Source organism: Dendrobates tinctorius, unplaced genomic scaffold (assembly GCF_039654945.1).
Source record: "Dendrobates tinctorius isolate UK_male_01 unplaced genomic scaffold, ASM3965494v1 ptg000226l, whole genome shotgun sequence".
NCBI lineage: Eukaryota > Metazoa > Chordata > Amphibia > Anura > Dendrobatidae > Dendrobates > Dendrobates tinctorius.
The window spans coordinates 1,891,469-1,913,309 of NW_027361893.1; the positions used below are offsets into that span (position 1 = coordinate 1,891,469).

General features: G+C 52.7%; 1 protein-coding gene across 3 annotated transcripts in view; it reads left to right on the plus strand.

Annotated features, from left to right (window-relative positions):
* Positions 1 to 266: 266 nt before the first annotated feature.
* Positions 267 to 21,841, plus strand: part of LOC141059306 (uncharacterized) — a 54,063-nt gene continuing 32,488 nt past the window's right edge. Inside the window, exon 1 of one of the 3 annotated variants that reach the window (XM_073555635.1) lies at positions 267 to 368. In XM_073555635.1, the coding sequence (XP_073411736.1) occupies positions 300 to 368 (69 nt within the window). In that variant the 5' untranslated portion in view covers positions 267 to 299. Of the gene's footprint in view, positions 369 to 4,122; positions 4,165 to 8,974; positions 9,077 to 21,841 lie in introns of those variants that run through there. The other 2 variants (XM_073555637.1, XM_073555636.1) reach the window with 2 other exon arrangements.

A 21,841-nucleotide genomic window follows, 5' to 3' on the forward strand; every position in this document is an offset into this window, starting at 1 on the left:
TCTTGTATTTATCTCTATGTAGCTACATAGTGGGCCCCAAGAATGATTTTCTCTGGTGAGTACAAGGTGTTCCAGTCTGACGCTGAGCACCATGACAACCAGCACAGCAGAGTCCTGCACACACTGAGGCCCCTGATCATGTGACCCCTGACTCCTCCCCTCCTGTGACCTCATCACAGGTCCTGTGCGCACAGAGCAGCCATATATGTGGAGTGCGGCTCTGCGGGAGGCTCCATTATTCTCTATGTGGAGTGCGGCTCTGCGGGTGGAGGTCGGTGCTGGAGGCTCCATTATTCTCTATGTGGAGTGCGGCTCTGCGGGTGGAGGCTCCATTATTCTCTACGTGGAGTGCGGCTCTGCGGGTGGAGGTCGGTGCCGGAGGCTCCATTATTCTCTATGTGGAGTGCGGCTCTGTGGGTGGAGGTCGGTGCTGGAGGCTCCATTATTCTCTATGTGGAGTGTGGCTCTGCGGGTGGAGGCTCCATTATTCTCTATGTGGAGTGTGGCTCTGTGGGTGGAGGTCGGTGCTGGAGGCTCCATTATTCTCTATGTGGAGTGTGGCTCTGTGGGTGGAGGTCGGTGCTGGAGGCTCCATTATTCTCTATGTGGAGTGTGGCTCTGCGGGTGGAGGTCGGTGCTGGAGGCCCCATTATTCTCTATGTGGAGTGCGGCTCTGCGGGTGGAGGTCGGTGCCGGAGGCTCCATTATTCTCTATGTGGAGTGTGGCTCTGCGGGTGGAGGTAAGTGCTGGAGGCTCCATTATTCTCTATGTGGAGTGCGGCTCTGCGGGTGGAGGTCGGTGCTGGAGGCTCCATTATTCTCTATGTGGAGTGCGGCTCTGCGGGTGGAGGTCGGTGCCGGAGGCTACATTATTCTCTATGTGGAGTGTGGCTCTGCGGGTGGAGGTCGGTGCTGGAGGCTCCATTATTCTCTATGTGGAGTGCGGCTCTGCGGGTGGAGGTCGGTGCCGGAGGCTACATTATTCTCTATGTGGAGTGCGGGTGGAGGTCGGTGCTGGAGGCTCCATTATTCTCTATGTGGAGTGCGGGTGGAGGTCGGTGCTGGAGGCTCCATTATTCTCTATGTGGAGTGTGGCTCTGTGGGTGGAGGTCGGTGCTGGAGGCTCCATTATTCTCTATGTGGAGTGTGGCTCTGCGGGTGGAGGTCGGTGCTGGAGGCTCCATTATTCTCTATGTGGAGTGCGGCTCTGCGGGTGGAGGTCGGTGCTAGAGGCTCCATTATTCTCTATGTGGAGTGCGGCTCTGCGGAAGGAGGTAGGTGCTGGAGGCTCCATTATTCTCTATGTGGAGTGCGGCTCTGCGGGCGGAGGTCGGTGCTGGAGGCTCCATTATTCTCTATGTGGAGTGCGGCTCTGCGGGTGGAGGTCAGTGCTGGAGGCTCCATTATTCTCTATGTGGAGTGCGGGTGGAGGTCGGTGCTGGAGGCTCCATTATTCTCTATGTGGAGTGTGGCTCTGTGGGTGGAGGTCGGTGCTGGAGGCTCCATTATTCTCTATGTGGAGTGTGGCTCTGCGGGTGGAGGTCGGTGATGGAGGCTCCATTATTCTCTATGTGGAGTGCGGTTCTGCGGGTGGGGGTCGGTGCTGGAGGCTCCATTATTCTCTATGTAGAGTGTGGCTCTGCGGGTGGAGGACGGTGCTGGAGGCTCCATTATTCTCTATGTGGAGTGCGGCTCTGCGGGTGGAGGTCGGTGCCGGAGGCTCCATTATTCTCTATGTGGAGTGCGGCTCTGCGGGTGGAGGTCGGTGCTGGAGGCTCCGTTATTCTCTATGTGGAGAGTGGCTCTGCGGGTGGAGGTCGGTGCCAGACGCTCCATTATTCTCTGTGTGGAGTGTGGCTCTGCGGGTGGAGGTCGATGCTGGAGGCTCCATTATTCTTTATGTGGAGTGCGAGTGGAGGTCAGTGCTGGAGGCTCCATTATTCTCTATGTGGAGTGCGGCTCTGCGGGTGGGGGTCGGTGCTGGAGGCTCCGTTATTCTATATGTGGAGTGCGGCTCTGCGGGTGGAGGTCGGTGCTGGAGGCTCCATTATTCTCTATGTGGAGTGCGGCTCTGCGGGTGGAGGTCGGTGCTGGAGGCTCCATTATTCTCTATGTGGAGTGCGGCTGTGCGGGTGGAGGTTGGTGCTGGAGGCTCCATTATTCTCTATGTGGAGTGTGGCTCTGCGGGTGGAGGTCGGTGCTGGAGGCTCCATTATTCTCTATGTGGAGTGCCGCTCTGCGGGTGGAGGTCAGTGCTGGAGGCTCCATTATTCTCTATGTGAAGTGCGAGTGGAGGTCAGTGCTGGAGGCTCCATTATTCTCTATGTGGAGTGCGGGTGGAGGTCGGTGCTGGAGGCTCCATTATTCTCTATGTGGAGTGTGGCTCTGCGGGTGGAGGTCAGTGCTGGAGGCTCCATTATTCTCTACGTGGAATGCGGGTGGAGGTCGGTGCCGGAGGCTCCATTATTCTCTATATGAAGTGCGAGTGGAGGTCAGTGCTGGAGGCTCCATTATTCTCTATGTGGAGTGCGGGTGGAGGTCGGTGCTGGAGGCTCCATTATTCTCTATGTGGGGTGTGGCTCTGTGGGTGGAGGTCGGTGCTGGAGGCTCCATTATTCTCTATGTGGAGTGTGGCTCTGCGGGTGGAGGTCGGTGCTGGAGGCTCCATTATTCTCTATGTGGAGTGCGGCTCTGCGGGTGGAGGTCGGTTCCGGAGGCTCCATTATTCTCTATGTGGAGTGTGGCTCTGCGGGTGGAGGTCGGTGCCGGAGGCTCCATTATTCTCTATGTGGAGTGTGGCTCTGCGGGTGGAGGTCGGTGCTGGAGGCTCCATTATTCTCTATGTGGAGTGCGGCTCTGCGGGTGGAGGTCGATGCTGGAGGCTCCATTATTCTCTATGTGGAGTGCGAGTGGAGGTCAGTGCTGGAGGCTCCATTATTCTCTATGTGGAGTGTGGCTCTGCGGGTGGAGGTCGGTGCTGGAGGCTCCATTATTCTCTATGTGGAGTGCGGCTCTGCGGGTGGAGGTCGGTGCTGGAGGCTCCATTATTCTCTATGTGGAGAGTGGCTCTGCGGGTGGAGGTCAGTGCTGGAGGCTCCATTATTCTCTATGTGGAGTGCGGCTCTGCGGGTGGAGGTCGGTGCTAGAGGCTCCATTATTCTCTGTGTGGAGTGCGGCTCTGCGGATGGAGGTCGGTGCCGGAGGCTCTATTATTCTCTATGTGGAGTGCGGCTCTGCGGGTGGAGGTCGGTGCTGGAGGCTCCATTATTCTCTATGTGGGGTGTGGCTCTGTGGGTGGAGGTCGGTGATGGAGGCTCCATTATTCTCTATGTGGAGTGTGGCTCTGCGGGTGGAGGTCGGTGCTGGAGGCTCCATTATTCTCTATGTGGAGTGCGGCTCTGCTGGTGGAGGTAGGTGCTAGAGGCTCCATTATTCTCTATGTGGAGTGTGGCTCTGCGGGTGGAGGTCGGTGCCGGAGGCTCCATTATTCTCTATGTGGAGTGCGGCTCTGCGGGTGGAGGTAGGTGCCGGAGGCTCCATTATTCTCTATGTGGAGTGTGGTTCTGCGGGTGGAGGTCGGTGCTGGAGGCTCCATTATTCTCTATGTGGAGTGCGGCTCTGCAGGTGGAGGTCGGTGCTGGAGGCTCCATTATTCTCTATGTGGAGTGTGGCTCTGCGGGTGGAGGTCGGTGCTGGAGGCTCCATTATTCTCTATGTGGAGTGCGGCTCTGCTGGTGGAGGTAGGTGCTGGAGGCTCCATTATTCTCTATGTGGAGTGTGGCTCTGCGGGTGGAGGTCGGTGCTGGAGGCTCCATTATTCTCTATGTGGAGTGCGGCTCTGCGGGTGGAGGTCGGTGCCGGAGGCTACATTATTCTCTATGTGGAGTGCGGGTGGAGGTCGGTGCTGGAGGCTCCATTATTCTCTATGTGGAGTGCGGGTGGAGGTCGGTGCTGGAGGCTCCATTATTCTCTATGTGGAGTGTGGCTCTGTGGGTGGAGGTCGGTGCTGGAGGCTCCATTATTCTCTATGTGGAGTGTGGCTCTGTGGGTGGAGGTCGGTGCTGGAGGCTCCATTATTCTCTATGTGGAGTGCGGCTCTGCAGGTGGAGGTCGGTGCTGGAGGCTCCATTATTCTCTATGTGGAGTGTGGCTCTGCGGGTGGAGGTCGGTGCTGGAGGCTCCATTATTCTCTATGTGGAGTGCGGCTCTGCTGGTGGAGGTAGGTGCTGGAGGCTCCATTATTCTCTATGTGGAGTGTGGCTCTGCGGGTGGAGGTCGGTGCCGGAGGCTCCATTATTCTCTATGTGGAGTGCGGCTCTGCGGGTGGAGGTAGGTGCCGGAGGCTCCATTATTCTCTATGTGGAGTGCGGCTCTGCGGGTGGAGGTCGGTGCTGGAGGCTCCATTATTCTCTATGTGGAGTGCGGCTCTGCGGGTGGAGGTCGGTGCTGGAGGCTCCATTATTCTCTATGTGGAGTGCGGCTCTGCGGGTGGAAGTCGGTGCTGGAGGCTCCATTATTCTCTATGTGGAGTGCGGCTCTGCGGGTGGAGGTCGGTGCTGGAGGCTCCATTATTCTCTATGTGGAGTGCGGCTCTGCGGGTGGAGGTCGGTGCTGGAGGCTCCATTATTCTCTATGTGGAGTGCGGCTCTGCAGGTGGAGGTCAGTGCCGGAGGCTCCATTATTCTCTATGTGGAGTGTGGCTCTGCGGGTGGAGGTCGGTGCCGGAGGCTCCATTATTCTCTATGTGGAGTGTGGCTCTGCGGGTGGAGGTCGGTGCTGGAGGCTCCATTATTCTCTATGTGGAGTGCGGCTCTGCGGGTGGAGGTCGATGCTGGAGGCTCCATTATTCTCTATGTGGAGTGCGAGTGGAGGTCAGTGCTGGAGGCTCCATTATTCTCTATGTGGAGTGTGGCTCTGCGGGTGGAGGTCGGTGCTGGAGGCTCCATTATTCTTTATGTGGAGTGCGGCTCTGCGGGTGGAGGTCGGTGCTGGAGGCTCCATTATTCTCTATGTGGAGAGTGGCTCTGCGGGTGGAGGTCAGTGCTGGAGGCTCCATTATTCTCTATGTGGAGTGCGGCTCTGCGGGTGGAGGTCGGTGCTAGAGGCTCCATTATTCTCTGTGTGGAGTGCGGCTCTGCGGGTGGAGGTCGGTGCCGGAGGCTCTATTATTCTCTATGTGGAGTGCGGCTCTGCGGGTGGAGGTCGGTGCTGGAGGCTCCATTATTCTCTATGTGGGGTGTTGCTCTGTGGGTGGAGGTCGGTGCCGGAGGCTCAATTATTCTCTATGTTGAGTGTGGCTCTGCGGGTGGAGGTCAGTGCCGGAGGCTCCATTATTCTCTATGTGGAGTGCGGGAGTGCGGGTGGAGGTCGGTGCTGGAGGCTCCATTATTCTCTATGTGGGGTGTGGCTCTGTGGGTGGAGGTCGGTGCCGGAGGCTCAATTATTCTCTATGTGGAGTGTGGCTCTGCAGGTGGAGGTCGGTGCTGGAGGCTCCATTATTCTCTATGTAGAGTGCGGGTGGAGGTCGGTGCCGGAGGCTCCATTATTCTCTATGTGGAGTGTGGCTCTGCGGGTGGAGGTCGGTGCTGGAGGCTCCATTATTCTCTATGTGGAGTGCGGCTCTGCGGGTGGAGGTCGATGCTGGAGGCTCCATTATTCTCTATGTGGAGGTCAGTGCTGGAGGCTCCATTATTCTCTATGTGGAGTGTGGCTCTGCGGGTGGAGGTCGGTGATGGAGGCTCCATTATTCTCTATGTGGAGTGCGGTTCTGCGGGTGGGGGTCGGTGCTGGAGGCTCCATTATTCTCTATGTGGAGTGTGGCTCTTCGGGTGGAGGTCGGTGCTGGAGGCTCCATTATTCTCTATGTGGAGTGTGGTTCTGCGGGTGGAGGTGGGTGCCGGAGGCTCAATTATTCTCTATGTGGAGTGTGGCTCTGCGGGTGGAGGTCGGTGCCGGAGGCTCCCTTTTTCTCTATGTGGAGTGCGGCTCTGCGGGTGGAGGTCGGTGCTGGAGGCTCCATTATTCTCTATGTGGAGTGCGGGTGGAGGTCGGTGCTGGAGGCTCCATTATTCTCTATGTGGGGTGTGGCTCTGTGGGTGGAGGTCGGTGCCGGAGGCTCAATTATTCTCTATGTGGAGTGTGGCTCTGCGGGTGGAGGTCGGTGCTGGAGGCTCCATTATTCTCTATGTGGAGTGCGGCTCTACGGGTGGAGGTCGGTGCTGGAGGCTCCATTATTCTCTATGTGGAGTGTGGCTCTGCGGGTGGAGGTCGGTGCTGGAGGCTCCATTATTCTCTGTGGAGTGTGGCTCTGCGGGTGGAGGTCGGTGCTGGAGGCTCCATTATTCTCTATGTGGAGTACGTCTCTGTGGGTGGAGGTCGGTGCTGGAGGCTCCATTATTCTCTATGTGGAGTGTGGCTCTGCGGGTGGAGGTCGGTGATGGAGGCTCCATTATTTTCTATGTGGAGTGCGGCTCTGCGGGTGGATGTCGGTGCTGGAGGCTCCATTATTCTCTATGTGGAGTGTGGCTCTGCGGGTGGAGGTCGGTGCTGGACGCTCCATTATTCTCTATGTGGAGTGCGGCTCTGCGGGTGGAGGTAGGTGCTGAAGGCTCCATTATTCTCTATGTGGAGTGTGGCTCTGCGGGTGGAGGTCGGTGCCGGAGGCTCCATTATTCTCTATGTGGAGTGCGGCTCTGCGGGTGGAGGTAGGTGCCGGAGGCTCCATTATTCTCTATGTGGAGTGTGGTTCTGCGGGTGGAGGTAGGTGCCGGAGGCTCCATTATTCTCTATGTGGAGTGCGGCTCTGCGGGTGGAGGTCGGTGCTGGAGTCTCCATTATTCTCTATGTGGAGTGCGGCTCTGCGGGTGGAGGTAGGTGCCGGAGGCTCCATTATTCTCTATGTGGAGTGTGGTTCTGCGGGTGGAGGTAGGTGCCGGAGGCTCCATTATTCTCTATGTGGAGTGCGGCTCTGCGGGTGGAGGTCGGTGCTGGAGGCTCCATTATTCTCTATGTGGAGTGCGGCTCTGCGGGTGGAGGTCGGTGCTGGAGGCTCCATTATTCTCTATGTGGAGTGCGGGTGGAGGACGGTGCTGGAGGCTCCATTATTCTCTATGTGGAGTGCGGCTCTGCGGGTGGAGGTCGGTGCCGGAGGCTCCATTATTCTCTATGTGGAGTGCGGCTCTGCGGGTGGAGGTCGGTGATGGAGGCTCCATTATTCTCTATGTGGAGTGCGGCTCTGCGGGTGGAGGTCGGTGCTGGAGGCTCCATTATTCTCTATGTGGAGAGTGGCTCTGCGGGTGGAGGTCGGTGCCAGACGCTCCATTATTCTTTATGTGGAGTGCAGCTCTGCGGGTGGAGGTCGGTGATGGAGGCTCCATTATTCTCTATGTGGAGTGCGGTTCTGCGGGTGGAGGTCGGTGCTGGAGGCTCCATTATTCTCTATGTGGAGTGCGGCTCTGCGGGTGGAGGTCGGTGATGGAGGCTCCATTATTCTCTGTGTGGAGTGTGGCTCTGCGGGTGGAGGTCGATGCTGGAGGCTCCATTATTCTTTATGTGGAGTGCGAGTGGAGGTCAGTGCTGGAGGCTCCATTATTCTCTATGTGGAGTGCGGCTCTGCGGGTGGGGGTCGGTGCTGGAGGCTCCGTTATTCTATATGTGGAGTGCGGCTCTGCGGGTGGAGGTCGGTGCTGGAGGCTCCATTATTCTCTATGTGGAGTGCGGCTCTGCGGGTGGAGGTCGGTGCTGGAGGCTCCATTATTCTCTATGTGGAGTGCGGCTGTGCGGGTGGAGGTTGGTGCTGGAGGCTCCATTATTCTCTATGTGGAGTGTGGCTCTGCGGGTGGAGGTCAGTGCTGGAGGCTCCATTATTCTCTATGTGGAGTGCCGCTCTGCGGGTGGAGGTCAGTGCTGGAGGCTCCATTATTCTCTATGTGGAGTGCGGGTGGAGGTCGGTGCTGGAGGCTCCATTATTCTCTATGTGGAGTGTGGCTCTGCGGGTGGAGGTCAGTGCTGGAGGCTCCATTATTCTCTATGTGGAATGTGGGTGGAGGTCGGTGCCGGAGGCTCCATTATTCTCTATGTGAAGTGCGAGTGGAGGTCAGTGCTGGAGGCTCCATTATTCTCTATGTGGAGTGCGGGTGGAGGTCGGTGCTGGAGGCTCCATTATTCTCTATGTGGGGTGTGGCTCTGTGGGTGGAGGTCGGTGCTGGAGGCTCCATTATTCTCTATGTGGAGTGTGGCTCTGCGGGTGGAGGTCGGTGATGGAGGCTCCATTATTCTCTATGTGGAGTGTGGCTCTGCGGGTGGAGGTCGGTGATGGAGGCTCCATTATTCTCTATGTGGAGTGTGGCTCTGCGGGTGGAGGTTGGTGCTGGAGGCTCCATTATTCTCTATGTGGAGTGCGGCTCTGCTGGTGGAGGTAGGTGCTGGAGGCTCCATTATTCTCTATGTGGAGTGTGGCTCTGCGGGTGGAGGTCGGTGCCGGAGGCTCCATTATTCTCTATGTGGAGTGCGGCTCTGCGGGTGGAGGTAGGTGCCGGAGGCTCCATTATTCTCTATGTGGAGTGTGGCTCTGCGGGTGGAGGTCGGTGCTGGAGGCTCCATTATTCTCTATGTGGAGTGCGGCTCTGCTGGTGGAGGTAGGTGCTGGAGGCTCCATTATTCTCTATGTGGAGTGTGGCTCTGCGGGTGGAGGTCGGTGCCGGAGGCTCCATTATTCTCTATGTGGAGTGCGGCTCTGCGGGTGGAGGTAGGTGCCGGAGGCTCCATTATTCTCTATGTGGAGTGCGGCTCTGCGGGTGGAGGTCGGTGCTGGAGGCTCCATTATTCTCTATGTGGAGTGCGGCTCTGCGGGTGGAGGTCGGTGCTGGAGGCTCCATTATTCTCTATGTGGAGTGCGGCTCTGCGGGTGGAGGTCGGTGCTGGAGGCTCCATTATTCTCTATGTGGAGTGCGGCTCTGCGGGTGGAGGTCGGTGCTGGAGGCTCCATTATTCTCTATGTGGAGTGCGGCTCTGCGGGTGGAGGTCGGTTCCGGAGGCTCCATTATTCTCTATGTGGAGTGTGGCTCTGCGGGTGGAGGTCGGTGCCGGAGGCTCCATTATTCTCTATGTGGAGTGTGGCTCTGCGGGTGGAGGTCGGTGCTGGAGGCTCCATTATTCTCTATGTGGAGTGCGGCTCTGCGGGTGGAGGTCGATGCTGGAGGCTCCATTATTCTCTATGTGGAGTGCGAGTGGAGGTCAGTGCTGGAGGCTCCATTATTCTCTATGTGGAGTGTGGCTCTGCGGGTGGAGGTCGGTGCTGGAGGCTCCATTATTCTCTATGTGGAGTGCGGCTCTGCGGGTGGAGGTCGGTGCTGGAGGCTCCATTATTCTCTATGTGGAGAGTGGCTCTGCGGGTGGAGGTCAGTGCTGGAGGCTCCATTATTCTCTATGTGGAGTGCGGCTCTGCGGGTGGAGGTCGGTGCTAGAGGCTCCATTATTCTCTGTGTGGAGTGCGGCTCTGCGGATGGAGGTCGGTGCCGGAGGCTCTATTATTCTCTATGTGGAGTGCGGCTCTGCGGGTGGAGGTCGGTGCTGGAGGCTCCATTATTCTCTATGTGGGGTGTGGCTCTGTGGGTGGAGGTCGGTGATGGAGGCTCCATTATTCTCTATGTGGAGTGTGGCTCTGCGGGTGGAGGTCGGTGCTGGAGGCTCCATTATTCTCTATGTGGAGTGCGGCTCTGCTGGTGGAGGTAGGTGCTAGAGGCTCCATTATTCTCTATGTGGAGTGTGGAACTGCGGGTGGAGGTCGGTGCCGGAGGCTCCATTATTCTCTATGTGGAGTGCGGCTCTGCGGGTGGAGGTCGGTGTCGGAGGCTCCATTATTCTCTATGTGGAGTGTGGTTCTGCGGGTGGAGGTCGGTGCTGGAGGCTCCATTATTCTCTATGTGGAGTGCGGCTCTGCGGGTGGAGGTCGGTGCTGGAGGCTCCATTATTCTCTATGTGGAGTGTGGCTCTGCGGGTGGAGGTCGGTGCTGGAGGCTCCATTATTCTCTATGTGGAGTGCGGCTCTGCTGGTGGAGGTAGGTGCTGGAGGCTCCATTATTCTCTATGTGGAGTGTGGCTCTGCGGGTGGAGGTCGGTGCCGGAGGCTCCATTATTCTCTATGTGGAGTGCGGCTCTGCTGGTGGAGGTAGGTGCTAGAGGCTCCATTATTCTCTATGTGGAGTGTGGAACTGCGGGTGGAGGTCGGTGCCGGAGGCTCCATTATTCTCTATGTGGAGTGTGGCTCTGCGGGTGGAGGTCGGTGCTGGAGGCTCCATTATTCTCTATGTGGAGTGCGGCTCTGCGGGTGGAGGTCGGTGCTGGAGGCTCCATTATTCTCTATGTGGAGTGCGGCTCTGCGGGTGGAGGTCGGTGCTGGAGGCTCCATTATTCTCTATGTGGAGTGCGGCTCTGCGGGTGGAGGTCGGTGCTGGAGGCTCCATTATTCTCTATGTGGAGTGCGGCTCTGCAGGTGGAGGTCGGTGCCGGAGGCTCCATTATTCTCTATGTGGAGTGTGGCTCTGCGGGTGGAGGTCGGTGCCGGAGGCTCCATTATTCTCTATGTGGAGTGTGGCTCTGCGGGTGGAGGTCGGTGCTGGAGGCTCCATTATTCTCTATGTGGAGTGCGGCTCTGCGGGTGGAGGTCGATGCTGGAGGCTCCATTATTCTCTATGTGGAGTGCGAGTGGAGGTCAGTGCTGGAGGCTCCATTATTCTCTATGTGGAGTGTGGCTCTGCGGGTGGAGGTCGGTGCTGGAGGCTCCATTATTCTTTATGTGGAGTGCGGCTCTGCGGGTGGAGGTCGGTGCTGGAGGCTCCATTATTCTCTATGTGGAGAGTGGCTCTGCGGGTGGAGGTCAGTGCTGGAGGCTCCATTATTCTCTATGTGGAGTGCGGCTCTGCGGGTGGAGGTCGGTGCTAGAGGCTCCATTATTCTCTGTGTGGAGTGCGGCTCTGCGGGTGGAGGTCGGTGCCGGAGGCTCTATTATTCTCTATGTGGAGTGCGGCTCTGCGGGTGGAGGTCGGTGCTGGAGGCTCCATTATTCTCTATGTGGGGTGTTGCTCTGTGGGTGGAGGTCGGTGCCGGAGGCTCAATTATTCTCTATGTTGAGTGTGGCTCTGCGGGTGGAGGTCGGTGCCGGAGGCTCCATTATTCTCTATGTGGAGTGCGTGAGTGCGGGTGGAGGTCGGTGCTGGAGGCTCCATTATTCTCTATTTGGGGTGTGGCTCTGTGGGTGGAGGTCGGTGCCGGAGGCTCAATTATTCTCTATGTGGAGTGTGGCTCTGCGGGTGGAGGTCGGTGCTGGAGGCTCCATTATTCTCTATGTAGAGTGCGGGTGGAGGTCGGTGCCGGAGGCTCCATTATTCTCTATGTGGAGTGTGGCTCTGCGGGTGGAGGTCGGTGCTGGAGGCTCCATTATTCTGTATGTGGAGTGCGGCTCTGCGGGTGGAGGTCGATGCTGGAGGCTCCATTATTCTCTATGTGGAGGTCAGTGCTGGAGGCTCCATTATTCTCTATGTGGAGTGTGGCTCTGCGGGTGGAGGTCGGTGATGGAGGCTCCATTATTCTCAATGTGGAGTGCGGTTCTGCGGGTGGGGGTCGGTGCTGGAGGCTCAATTATTCTCTATGTGGAGTGTGGCTCTGCGGGTGGAGGTCGGTGCCGGAGGCTCCATTTTTCTCTATGTGGAGTGCGGCTCTGCGGGTGGAGGTCGGTGCTGGAGGCTCCATTATTCTCTATGTGGAGTGCGGGTGGAGGTCGGTGCTGGAGGCTCCATTATTCTCTATGTGGGGTGTGGCTCTGTGGGTGGAGGTCGGTGCCGGAGGCTCAATTATTCTCTATGTGGAGTGTGGCTCTGCGGGTGGAGGTCGGTGCTGGAGGCGCCATTATTCTCTATGTGGAGTGCGGCTCTACGGGTGGAGGTCGGTGCTGGAGGCTCCATTATTCTCTATGTGGAGTGTGGCTCTGCGGGTGGAGGTCGGTGCTGGAGGCTCCATTATTCTCTGTGGAGTGTGGCTCTGCGGGTGGAGGTCGGTGCTGGAGGCTCCATTATTCTCTATGTGGAGTACGGCTCTGTGGGTGGAGGTCGGTGCTGGAGGCTCCATTATTCTCTATGTGGAGTGTGGCTCTGCGGGTGGAGGTCGGTGATGGAGGCTCCATTATTCTCTATGTGGAGTGTGGCTCTGCGGGTGGAGGTCGGTGCTGGACGCTCCATTATTCTCTATGTGGAGTGCGGCTCTGCGGGTGGAGGTAGGTGCTGGAGGCTCCATTATTCTCTATGTGGAGTGTGGCTCTGCGGGTGGAGGTCGGTGCCGGAGGCTCCATTATTCTCTATGTGGAGTGCGGCTCTGCGGGTGGAGGTAGGTGCCGGAGGCTCCATTATTCTCTATGTGGAGTGTGGTTCTGCGGGTGGAGGTAGGTGCCGGAGGCTCCATTATTCTCTATGTGGAGTGCGGCTCTGCGGGTGGAGGTCGGTGCTGGAGGCTCCATTATTCTCTATGTGGAGTGCGGCTCTGCGGGTGGAGTTCGGTGCTGGAGGCTCCATTATTCTCTATGTGGAGTGCGGCTCTGCGGGTGGAGGTCGGTGCTGCAGGTTCCATTATTCTCTGTGGAGTGTGGCTCTGCGGGTGGAGGTCGGTGCCGGAGGCTCCATTATTCTCTATGTGGAGTGCGGCTCTGCGGGTGGAGCTCGGTGCCGGAGGCTCCATTATTCTCTATGTGGAGTGCGGCTCTGGGGGTGGAGGTAGGTGCTGGAGGCTCCATTATTCTCTATGTGGAGTGCGGCCCTGCGGGTGGAGGTCGGTGCCGGTGGCTCTATTTTCTATGTGGAGTGCCGGTGGAGGTCGGTGCCAGAGGCTCCATTATTCTCTGTGGAGTGCTGCTCTGCGGGTGAGGGTTTTTACACCCATTCCTGTCAAGAACACCGCACTGCACTTGCTCACTGAGCCAATGCGCGTGTCCTGAGTACAAAGACTATGCACAAAGATATCTGCAGAGCGGGGCATCAGTGGTGACAATGCATGCCCCAGTCTCACAGGATTTGAAGCACGTGACTGCTGGGGGTGTGGCCTCAGCTCCATAGAGCCAGGAGTTGCAGGGAAACTCCTAGAAAAGTATCTACAAGACAATGTTACCAAGGGGCATAGACAGAGATAGAAACCAGATGAAGCCGAGGTCAAAGCACAAGATAGCAATACAGTACCAAAGGGTTAGACAGAGCGGATAGTCAGGACGTAGCAATAGATCAGAAAACCAGAACGGGCAATAGACGGTACAACAGGGACAAACTGTAACGGAGTAACGATAGCCAAGCCAGGAGGTCAGAACCAGGAAAGACAATAATACCAAAACGAGAGACGGAGTACAGAGTGAGGGAACAGACTGGGTCATACACGAGAAGCAAACAAGCAACGCAGAATACACGCACACCAGGGGTCAGGCACACCCAAACAACAGTATAGTTGACAGACAACCCTGGTAAAGAGTGAGCATAAATACCCCTACCAGATCCAGAAAGAGGCCACGAACACTTAACCCTGTGAGTGCAGGGCAAGAGCCCTGTTCAAACTATGACAATTCCATTATAGGAATCCGCAGTCCAAATCCACACAAAATTCTCAGTAATTCCGCAGTAAATCAGGACGCAGGTCATTTTACCTGCGGATTCTGCAGATTCCATGGGGAAAAATCCACACAGAATTCACAACGTGTGCACATACCCTTTATCTTTCCCTGAGCCATCAGTGATCTTACTGACGGGAGTTTCCAGGAGCGCTAGATTCAGGGTGATCCTTGTGCTGATCGAGCCGTCCACCTCCATCTAAAGTTATGTAGGGTCAAGTGGTCGAGCCGCTCTTTCCTCTGCATTTCTGGTAGTGAAATAAACTTGTCCATTTTCTAGATGGACGCTGAGATGATTTATAGTCGGTTGTGTGACGCCGGTCTCCTGGGAGTCTGCTCCAGGCGCACGCTCCCTGCCTATTAAAGGGGCAGCACCTGCACGTCTGAAAACATCCTCAGCCAATAGCAGCGAGACTGTCACGGATGTGTCAGAGGCAGCAGACCATTGCACTGCATCCATCTGCAGAAGGTCTCAGTAGTATGCTTTGCAGACGAGTGGCCACCTACCCAGGTGCCAATGGCCACACCTGGACCTGAGTGTTGGTTTACTTGCTGCTGGGTGATATTTTCTATTTTTACTTCCCTGTTGAGGCTTGGAGCTGCAGCAGGCAGCTAGCGTCCTCATTGGAGTTTGAAGGACGACCGTGTTTCTCTCTGAGTCTACACAAGCTAAGTATCCCCTTGTATTGTGTATCCTAGCTGTCTTTAGCGGTAGTGGGGTTTGACTAGCGCGCATCCTGTCCTTCCCGGTGCAGGGCTTATTGCCAGGGTCAGGCAGGGATTAGGTATCTTGCTCAGCGTTAGGTGCGGAACCTGTGTAGGGACAATAGGGCAGACAGGGTGATGCTAGATCTGTCTAGGGGTCTTCACTCCTCCCTTCCCTAGTGTTTGGTTCTCTTTCCCTTGTCCCTTCATGTTGCACTTAGCCTTTCCTTCATGTTACATGATAGAGCTGTTTGATATTTAAGGCACCCTCCATTATTGGGAGGTACCTTAGCAATTGTAGTAATCAGTGTGCTTTCTGCTACTTAGTTGTAAGGTCCCTGTACCTGTGCTCCCTTAACCTGATCCTGTTCATCATGCTTGCCCTGTTTGAACCTGATCATGTGTATTCTTCTGTAACCAACTCCTGACCCCATCCTGCATCTAACAGAACCTGATCTGTCTTGTGCGCACCTATACCGCTACCCTCACCAGTGCAGTCTAAACCTGGACCTGTGTGATCCTGTACCCGAGTATGTCCTGTGTTCCTGAACACCAAATAAAATTATTAAATAGACATTATAGATATCATCATGCTACAGTGCAGGCACCACCACCGGCACTTGCCTGCTGAATGTGAATTAATATTTTTTTTTTTAAAACATATTATATTCAGTATGTAAAATAGGGGGCAGGTCCCTGAGGGATCAGTGACCTGTCATAAGCCATACAGATGAATATGTAAGTAGAGCAGTACATACAGAGCCCCGCTCACAATCCGACCACAGCCCCGCCCCTGAGCACGAGAATCTCATTACCTGAAAATTGCAAATAAAGAGAAAACAACCACAAGACGGATTTCATCACCAGGTATCACTGTAATCAGTATGACGGCGCTGACCTGACACTGTCTGTAGGTTACTGTGCACAATCCTGCTGTCAGGTTCACTTTGAATAATGTTAATTCCCTTCCCTTATCTCAGGCCAAGTTGGATTACACGAAACTGTAATAAACAAATCAGAATGGCCGTATATCCGAACACGTCATGTTGTCATGCGCATACTCATGAATATGTCTGTGACTTCCTGTAAATGTAGCCAGTAAAATAGGCATTTCTCCAATGTCCACCACGTTGCCATAATTGACAATCGCATTTCTTACATTAATGTGTTCATCCGCTCTACGTTTTTCTTACTTCAGCTGTATGGACAGAACACGCTCACTTTCCACCTTGGCATACATATCAATTAAATTGATGAAAATGTTGCCTACATTGTTATCTGATCATTATTTGGTAGGCATAGAAGTCCATGGATTATATTTTTTATTGTATATACAGTACAGACCAAAAGTTTGGACACACCTTCTCATTCAAAGGGTTTTCTTTATTTTCATGACTATGAAAATTGTAGATTCACTCTGAAGGCATCAAAACTATGAATTACCACTTGTGGAGTTATATAATTAACAAAAAAGTGTGAAACAACTGAAAATATGTCTTATATTCTAGGTTCTTCAAAGTAGCCACCTTTTGCTTTGATTACTGCTTTGCACACTTAGCATTCTCTTGATGAGCTTCAAGAGGTAGTCACCGGAAATTGTTTTCACTTCACAGGTGTGCCCTGTCAGGTTTAATAAGTGGGATTTCTTGCTTTATTAATGGGGTTGGGACCATCAGTTGTGTTGTGCAGAAGTCAGGTGGATACACAGCTGATAGTCCTACTGAATAGACTGTTAGCTGTTTTTTCTTGCCATAATACAAATTCTAAGTAAAGAAAAATGAGTGACCATCAATACTTTATGAAATTAAGGTAGGTCAGTCCGAAAAATTTGGAAAACTTTGAAAGTGTCCCCAAGTGCAGTGGCAAAAACCTTCAAGTGCTACAAAGAAACTTGCTCACATGAGGACCGCCCCAGGACAGGAAGACCAAGAGTCACCTCTGCTGCGGAGGATAAGTTCATCCGAGTCACCAGCCTCAGAAATCGCAGGTTAAAAGCAGCTCAGATTAGAGACCAGGTCAATGCCACACAGAGTTCTAGCAGCAGACACATCTCTACAACACCTGTTAAGAGGAGACTTTGTGCAGCAGGCCTTCATGGTAAAATAGCTGCTAGGAAACCACTGCTAAGGACAGGCAACAAGCAGAAGAGACTTGTTTGGGCTAAAGAACACAAGGAATTGACATTGGACCAGTGGAAATCTGTGCTTTGGTCTGATGAGTCCAAATTTGGGATATTTGGTTCCAACCACCGTGTCTTTGTGCAACGCAGAAAAGGTGAACGGATGGACTCTACATGCCTGGTTCCCACTATGAAGCATGGAGGAGGAGGTGTGATGGTGTGGGGGTGCTTTGCTGGTGACACTGTTGGGGATTTATTCAAAATTGAAGGCATACCGACCCAGCATGGCTACCACAGCATCTTGCAGCGGCATGCTATTCCATCCGGTTTGCGTTTAGTTGGACCATCATTTCTTTTTCAACAGGACAATGACCGAAATAATGACCTGTTCAGCAGTTAGACTTAAAACAGTGCTTTATATATACTCTGCACTGATAGCCAAAATAGTGAGAGCACTTGAACTATCACTAAAGTGTCCCACAAAAATTTTTATGATAATCAATAAAAATACACTAGAGTCTACACAAGAATCACCTTTACCCCCCCCCTGAAACGAAGCTAGTGCGAAACGCGCATCGGGGACTAATGCTTTACAATGTTGTATGCTTTTCATTTACATGCACTCTGCACTTTATTGTCAGCTGCCATTCCTATCATATGTGTATTGGCGATGTTCACTAGTAGGGTCATTGCTGACTGCACTATTTGCCACTTTGCGCTATACCTAGGTCACATGAGTTAGATCGGGGCTATACAGTTAGGTCCATATATATATTTGGACAGAGACAACATTTTTCTAAATTTGGTTCTAGATATTACCAAAATGAATTTTAAACAAAACAGTTCAGATGCAGTTGAAGTTCAGACTTTCAGCTTTCATTTGAGGGGTATCCACATTAAAATTGGATGAAGGGTTTGCCACCCTGTTTTTAAAGGGACCAAAAGTAATTGGACAGATTAAAATGTTCAATTCTAGTACTTGGTTGAAAACCCTTTGTTGGCAATGAGTTTTGCACTCATGGGCATCACCAGACGCTGTGTTTCCTCCTTTTTGAGGCTCTGCCAGGCCTTCACTGCGGTGGTTTTCAGTTGCTGTTTGTTTGTGGGCCTTTCTGTCTGAAGTTTAGTCTAACAAACAAGTTTAACAAGTGAAATGCATGCTCAATTGGGTTGAGATCAGGTGACTGACTTGGCCATTCAAGAATATTCCACATCTTTGCTTTAATAAACTCCTGGGTTTCTTTGGCTTTATGTTTTGGGTCATTGTCTATCTGTAGTATGAAACGACAACTAATCAGTTTGGCTGCATTTGGCTGGATCCGAGCACACAGTATGGCTCTGAACACCTCAGAATTCATTCGGCTGCTTCTGTCCTGTGTCACATCATCAATAAACACTAGTGACCCAGTGCCACTGGCAGCCATGCATGCCCAAGCCATCACACTGCCTCCGCCGTGTTTTACAGATGATGTGGTATGCTTTGGATCTTGGATCATGAGCTGTACCACGCCTTCGCCATACTTTTCTCTTTCCATCATTCTGGTAGAGGTTGATCTTGGTTTCATCTGTCCAAAGAATGTTCTTCTAGAACTGTGCTGGCTTTTTTAGATGTCTTTTTAGCAAAGTCCAGTCTAGCCTTTTTATTCTTGATGTTTGAGTGGCTTGCACCGCGCAGTGAACCCTCTGTATTTACTTTCATGCAGTCTTCTCTTTATGGTAGATTTGGATATTGATACGCCTACCTCCTGGAGAATGTTGTTCACTTGGTTGGCTGTTGTGAAGGGGTTTTCTCTTCACCATGGAGACTATTCTGTGATCATCCACCACTGTTGTCTTCCGTGGGCGCCCAGGTCTTTTTGCATTGATGAGTTCACCAGTGCTTTATTTCTCAGGTGTACCAAACTGTAGATTTTGCCACTCCTAATGTTGTAGCAATTTCTCGGATGGGTTTTTCTGTTTTTGCAGCTTAAGGATGGCTTGTTTCACCAGCATGGAGAGCTCCTTTGACCGATGTTTCTGTCACGCCGTTCTATCTGTATCTGGTTGTCGGCGTGACAATGCATGTCTTTGCTTTTAACCCTTTGCTCCTTTCCTCCTAATTGAGCTGGGATACTGCTGGCTGTTACCTGTATGGAGCCTGCTCAGTTCCCTGCTCTGCTGCGTAGCTGCACATGTGTTGTTAGGTCTTTGCCCTGCTGCTTGACCATCCGCATGTGCGGTCCCTGGTTGCCGCTGTGGAAGCTGTCCATGGGTTGCGAGGTCATTTGCAGCTGGTGAATGACTTTCCACGTGTGTCTAGGCTTGCAGACGATGCCAGGTGCTCTAAGCTGCAGTTCCTGCACGGACTGTGCTGCAATGGTTTCTGTTTGTGCTTAGGGCGTGCGTGGCCACACCTCCCCTGCTTTTATCAGGGTTAGTGTGTGTACTTGAAATGCTGTCCCCAGCCAATTCCTGAGGGGCAGCTCCTTTATAAACTTACCCTCACTATGGGCGGGACCAGAGCTACTCACAAAGCTCCTGAACCTTGCCATGTGTGTCTCGTGTCTGTGTCCCTGGATCTCGTCTGTCTCAGTTTTGGTATCAAATTTCCTGCCTTGATTCCTGCTTTGTCCTGTTCCCTCGCCCTGCCCCAGAGGTGGTATATCCGGGCCTGAATCAATGATCCTGTACCTGTCCTGTACCTGACCCTGTCTAAATTCACCCTGCCTTGGAGGCGGTGTATCCTGGCTTGAATCCTTGATCCTGTACCTGTCCCGTACCTGACCATGTCTGAACTGTCTGCGGTGTTATGTTCCTGGAATCCCTCTGTGTTTGGAGCCCCGCAACCAGTGACTCTGAGACTCTTGTAACCGGTGTTCCTGCTGAGCAGCTGCTATCCTGTGCTCTGACTACCACGCGGTGCTAGCTCCATGCAGGCCCAGCAATCCTGCGGTGTTAGCACCATCACGCTTGAGTTCCTTCCTAGATCCTATGCCCAGAGCCTGACGACCACAGTCTGTAACTTGATGACCGCTGCCTGTAGCTTGATGACTGCAATGGTGCCTGTAGGTCGTGTTGGATGTCCGGAACCAAACGACTCCTGTCTGATGTCTGCCGATGACTCTGATGTCCTGTGGGTGACCCTGATTGTCCTGATGACCTCGTTTATCCTTATGTCCTGCCTGCGTCTTGATTACCTCGTGTACCCCGATGTCCGGCCTGTGTCCCGATGTCCCGCTTATGTGTGCCTCGGTGATCCGTTAGTGCTTTGGGGTCCTCTAGGTGGTACCCTTCTGGGAGGTGTGAAATCAGGAGCCTGGCGTAGCCCTGTTTTGTTTACGTACTGTGACTTTACTTTAAGAAAACTTTACTTTCTTTATACCTGAAGTTGTGCGGTGTCATCAAGTCCTACGTGTCCTTGTCCACACTCTCAGCTGCCACAGAATCCCAGTCGCTGCCCTTCCCTAGTTCGGGTAGGCCCGGGTCCCCCTCTGTGGTATAGAGGGTCCATATTGCTTCCCCAGGGGACGCCCGCCCCCTCGGCGTGGAGGCGCCTGCTGGGCCACGTTTGCAGCCGCAGTCGTGACAGTTTCCTTCACAGCAAAACTTTCCAAATGCAAGCACCACACCTCAAATCAACTCCAGGCCTTTTATCTGCTTAATTAAGAATGACATAACGATGGGATTGCCCACACCTGTCCATGAAATAGCCTTGGAGTCAATTGTCCAATTACTTTTGGTCCCTTTAAAAACAAAGTGGCACGTGTTAAGGAGCAGAAACTCCTCAACCCTTCATCCAATTTTAATGTGGATACCCTCAAATGAAAGCTGAAAGTCTGAACTTCAACTGCATCTGAATTGTTTTGTTTAAAATTCATTGTGGTAATGTCTAGAACCAAAATTAGAAAAATGTTGTCTGTCCAAATATATATGGACCTAACTGTATTTCCAGGCACTTTACTGTTTATATACAATCATACTAGCCCTGTGTAAGATTCATTTTGGCATCTACATGTTATATATATATTTTCTCTATGTGAGCACTGCTTTACATGTGTAGACTCTAGTGTATTTTTGTTGATTATCATAAAAATTTTTGTGGGACACTTTATTGATACTTCAAGTGCTCTCATTATTTTGGCCATCAATGCAGAGTATATATAAGGCACTGTTTTAACTCTAAGGCTATGTGCACATGGTGAAAAATTACTTAGGCTATGTGCACATCTGCTGAGCAGGTCATTATTTCTGCACGGGTATTTTACTGTTATATTATTCAGCACTTGCATATAATGTATGCCCTATGCTCCTTTTATAGTCCCTGTCTAATACATCATACAGTTGTGGCCAAAAGTACTGACACTCCTGCAATTCTGTCAGATAATACTCAGTTTCTTCCTGATTGCAAACACAAATTCTTTGGTATTATCTTCATTTAATTTGTCTTAAATGAAAAAACACAAAAAGAATTGTCCTAAAGCCAAATTGGATATAATTCCACACCAAACATAAAAAAGAGGGTGGACAAAAGTATTGGCACTGTTCGAACAATCATGTGATGCTTCTCTAATTTGTGTAATTAACAGCACCTGTAACTTACCTGTGGCACCTAACAGGTGTTGGCAATAACTAAATCACACTTGCAGCCAGTTGACATGGATTAAAGTTGACTCAACCTCTGTCCTGTGTCCTTGTGTGTACCACATTGAACATGGAGAAAAGAAAGAAGACCAAAGAACTGTCTGAGGACTTGAGAAATCAAATTGTGAGGAAGCATGAGCAATCTCAAGGCTACAAGTCCATCTCCAAAGACCTGAATGTTCATGTGTCTACCGTGCACAGTGTCATCAAGAAGTTTACAGCCCATGGCACTGTGGCTAACCTCCCTAGATGTGGACGGAAAAGAAAAATTGACAAGAGATTTCAACGCAAGATTGTGTGGATGTTGGATAAAGAACCTCGACTAACATCCAAACAAGTTCAAACTGCCCTGCAGTCCGAGGGTGCAACAGTGTCAACCCATACTATCCTTCGGCGTCTGAATGAAAAGGGACTGTATGGTAGGAGACCCAGGAAGACCCCACTTCTTACCCCGAGACATGAAAAAGCCAGGCTGGAGTTTGCCAAAACTTACCTGAAAAAGCCTAAAACATTTTGGAAGAATGTTCTCTGGTCAGATGAGACAAAAGTAGAGCTTTTTGGGCAAAGGCGTCAACATAGAGTTTACAGGCGAAAAAAAGAGGCATTCAAAGAAAAGAACACGGTCCCTACAGTCAAACATGGCGGAGGTTCCCTGATGTTTTGAGGTTGCTTTGCTGCCTCTGTCACTGGACTGCTTGACCGTGTGCATGGCATTATGAAGTCTTTAGACTACCAACAAATTTTGCAGCATAATGTAG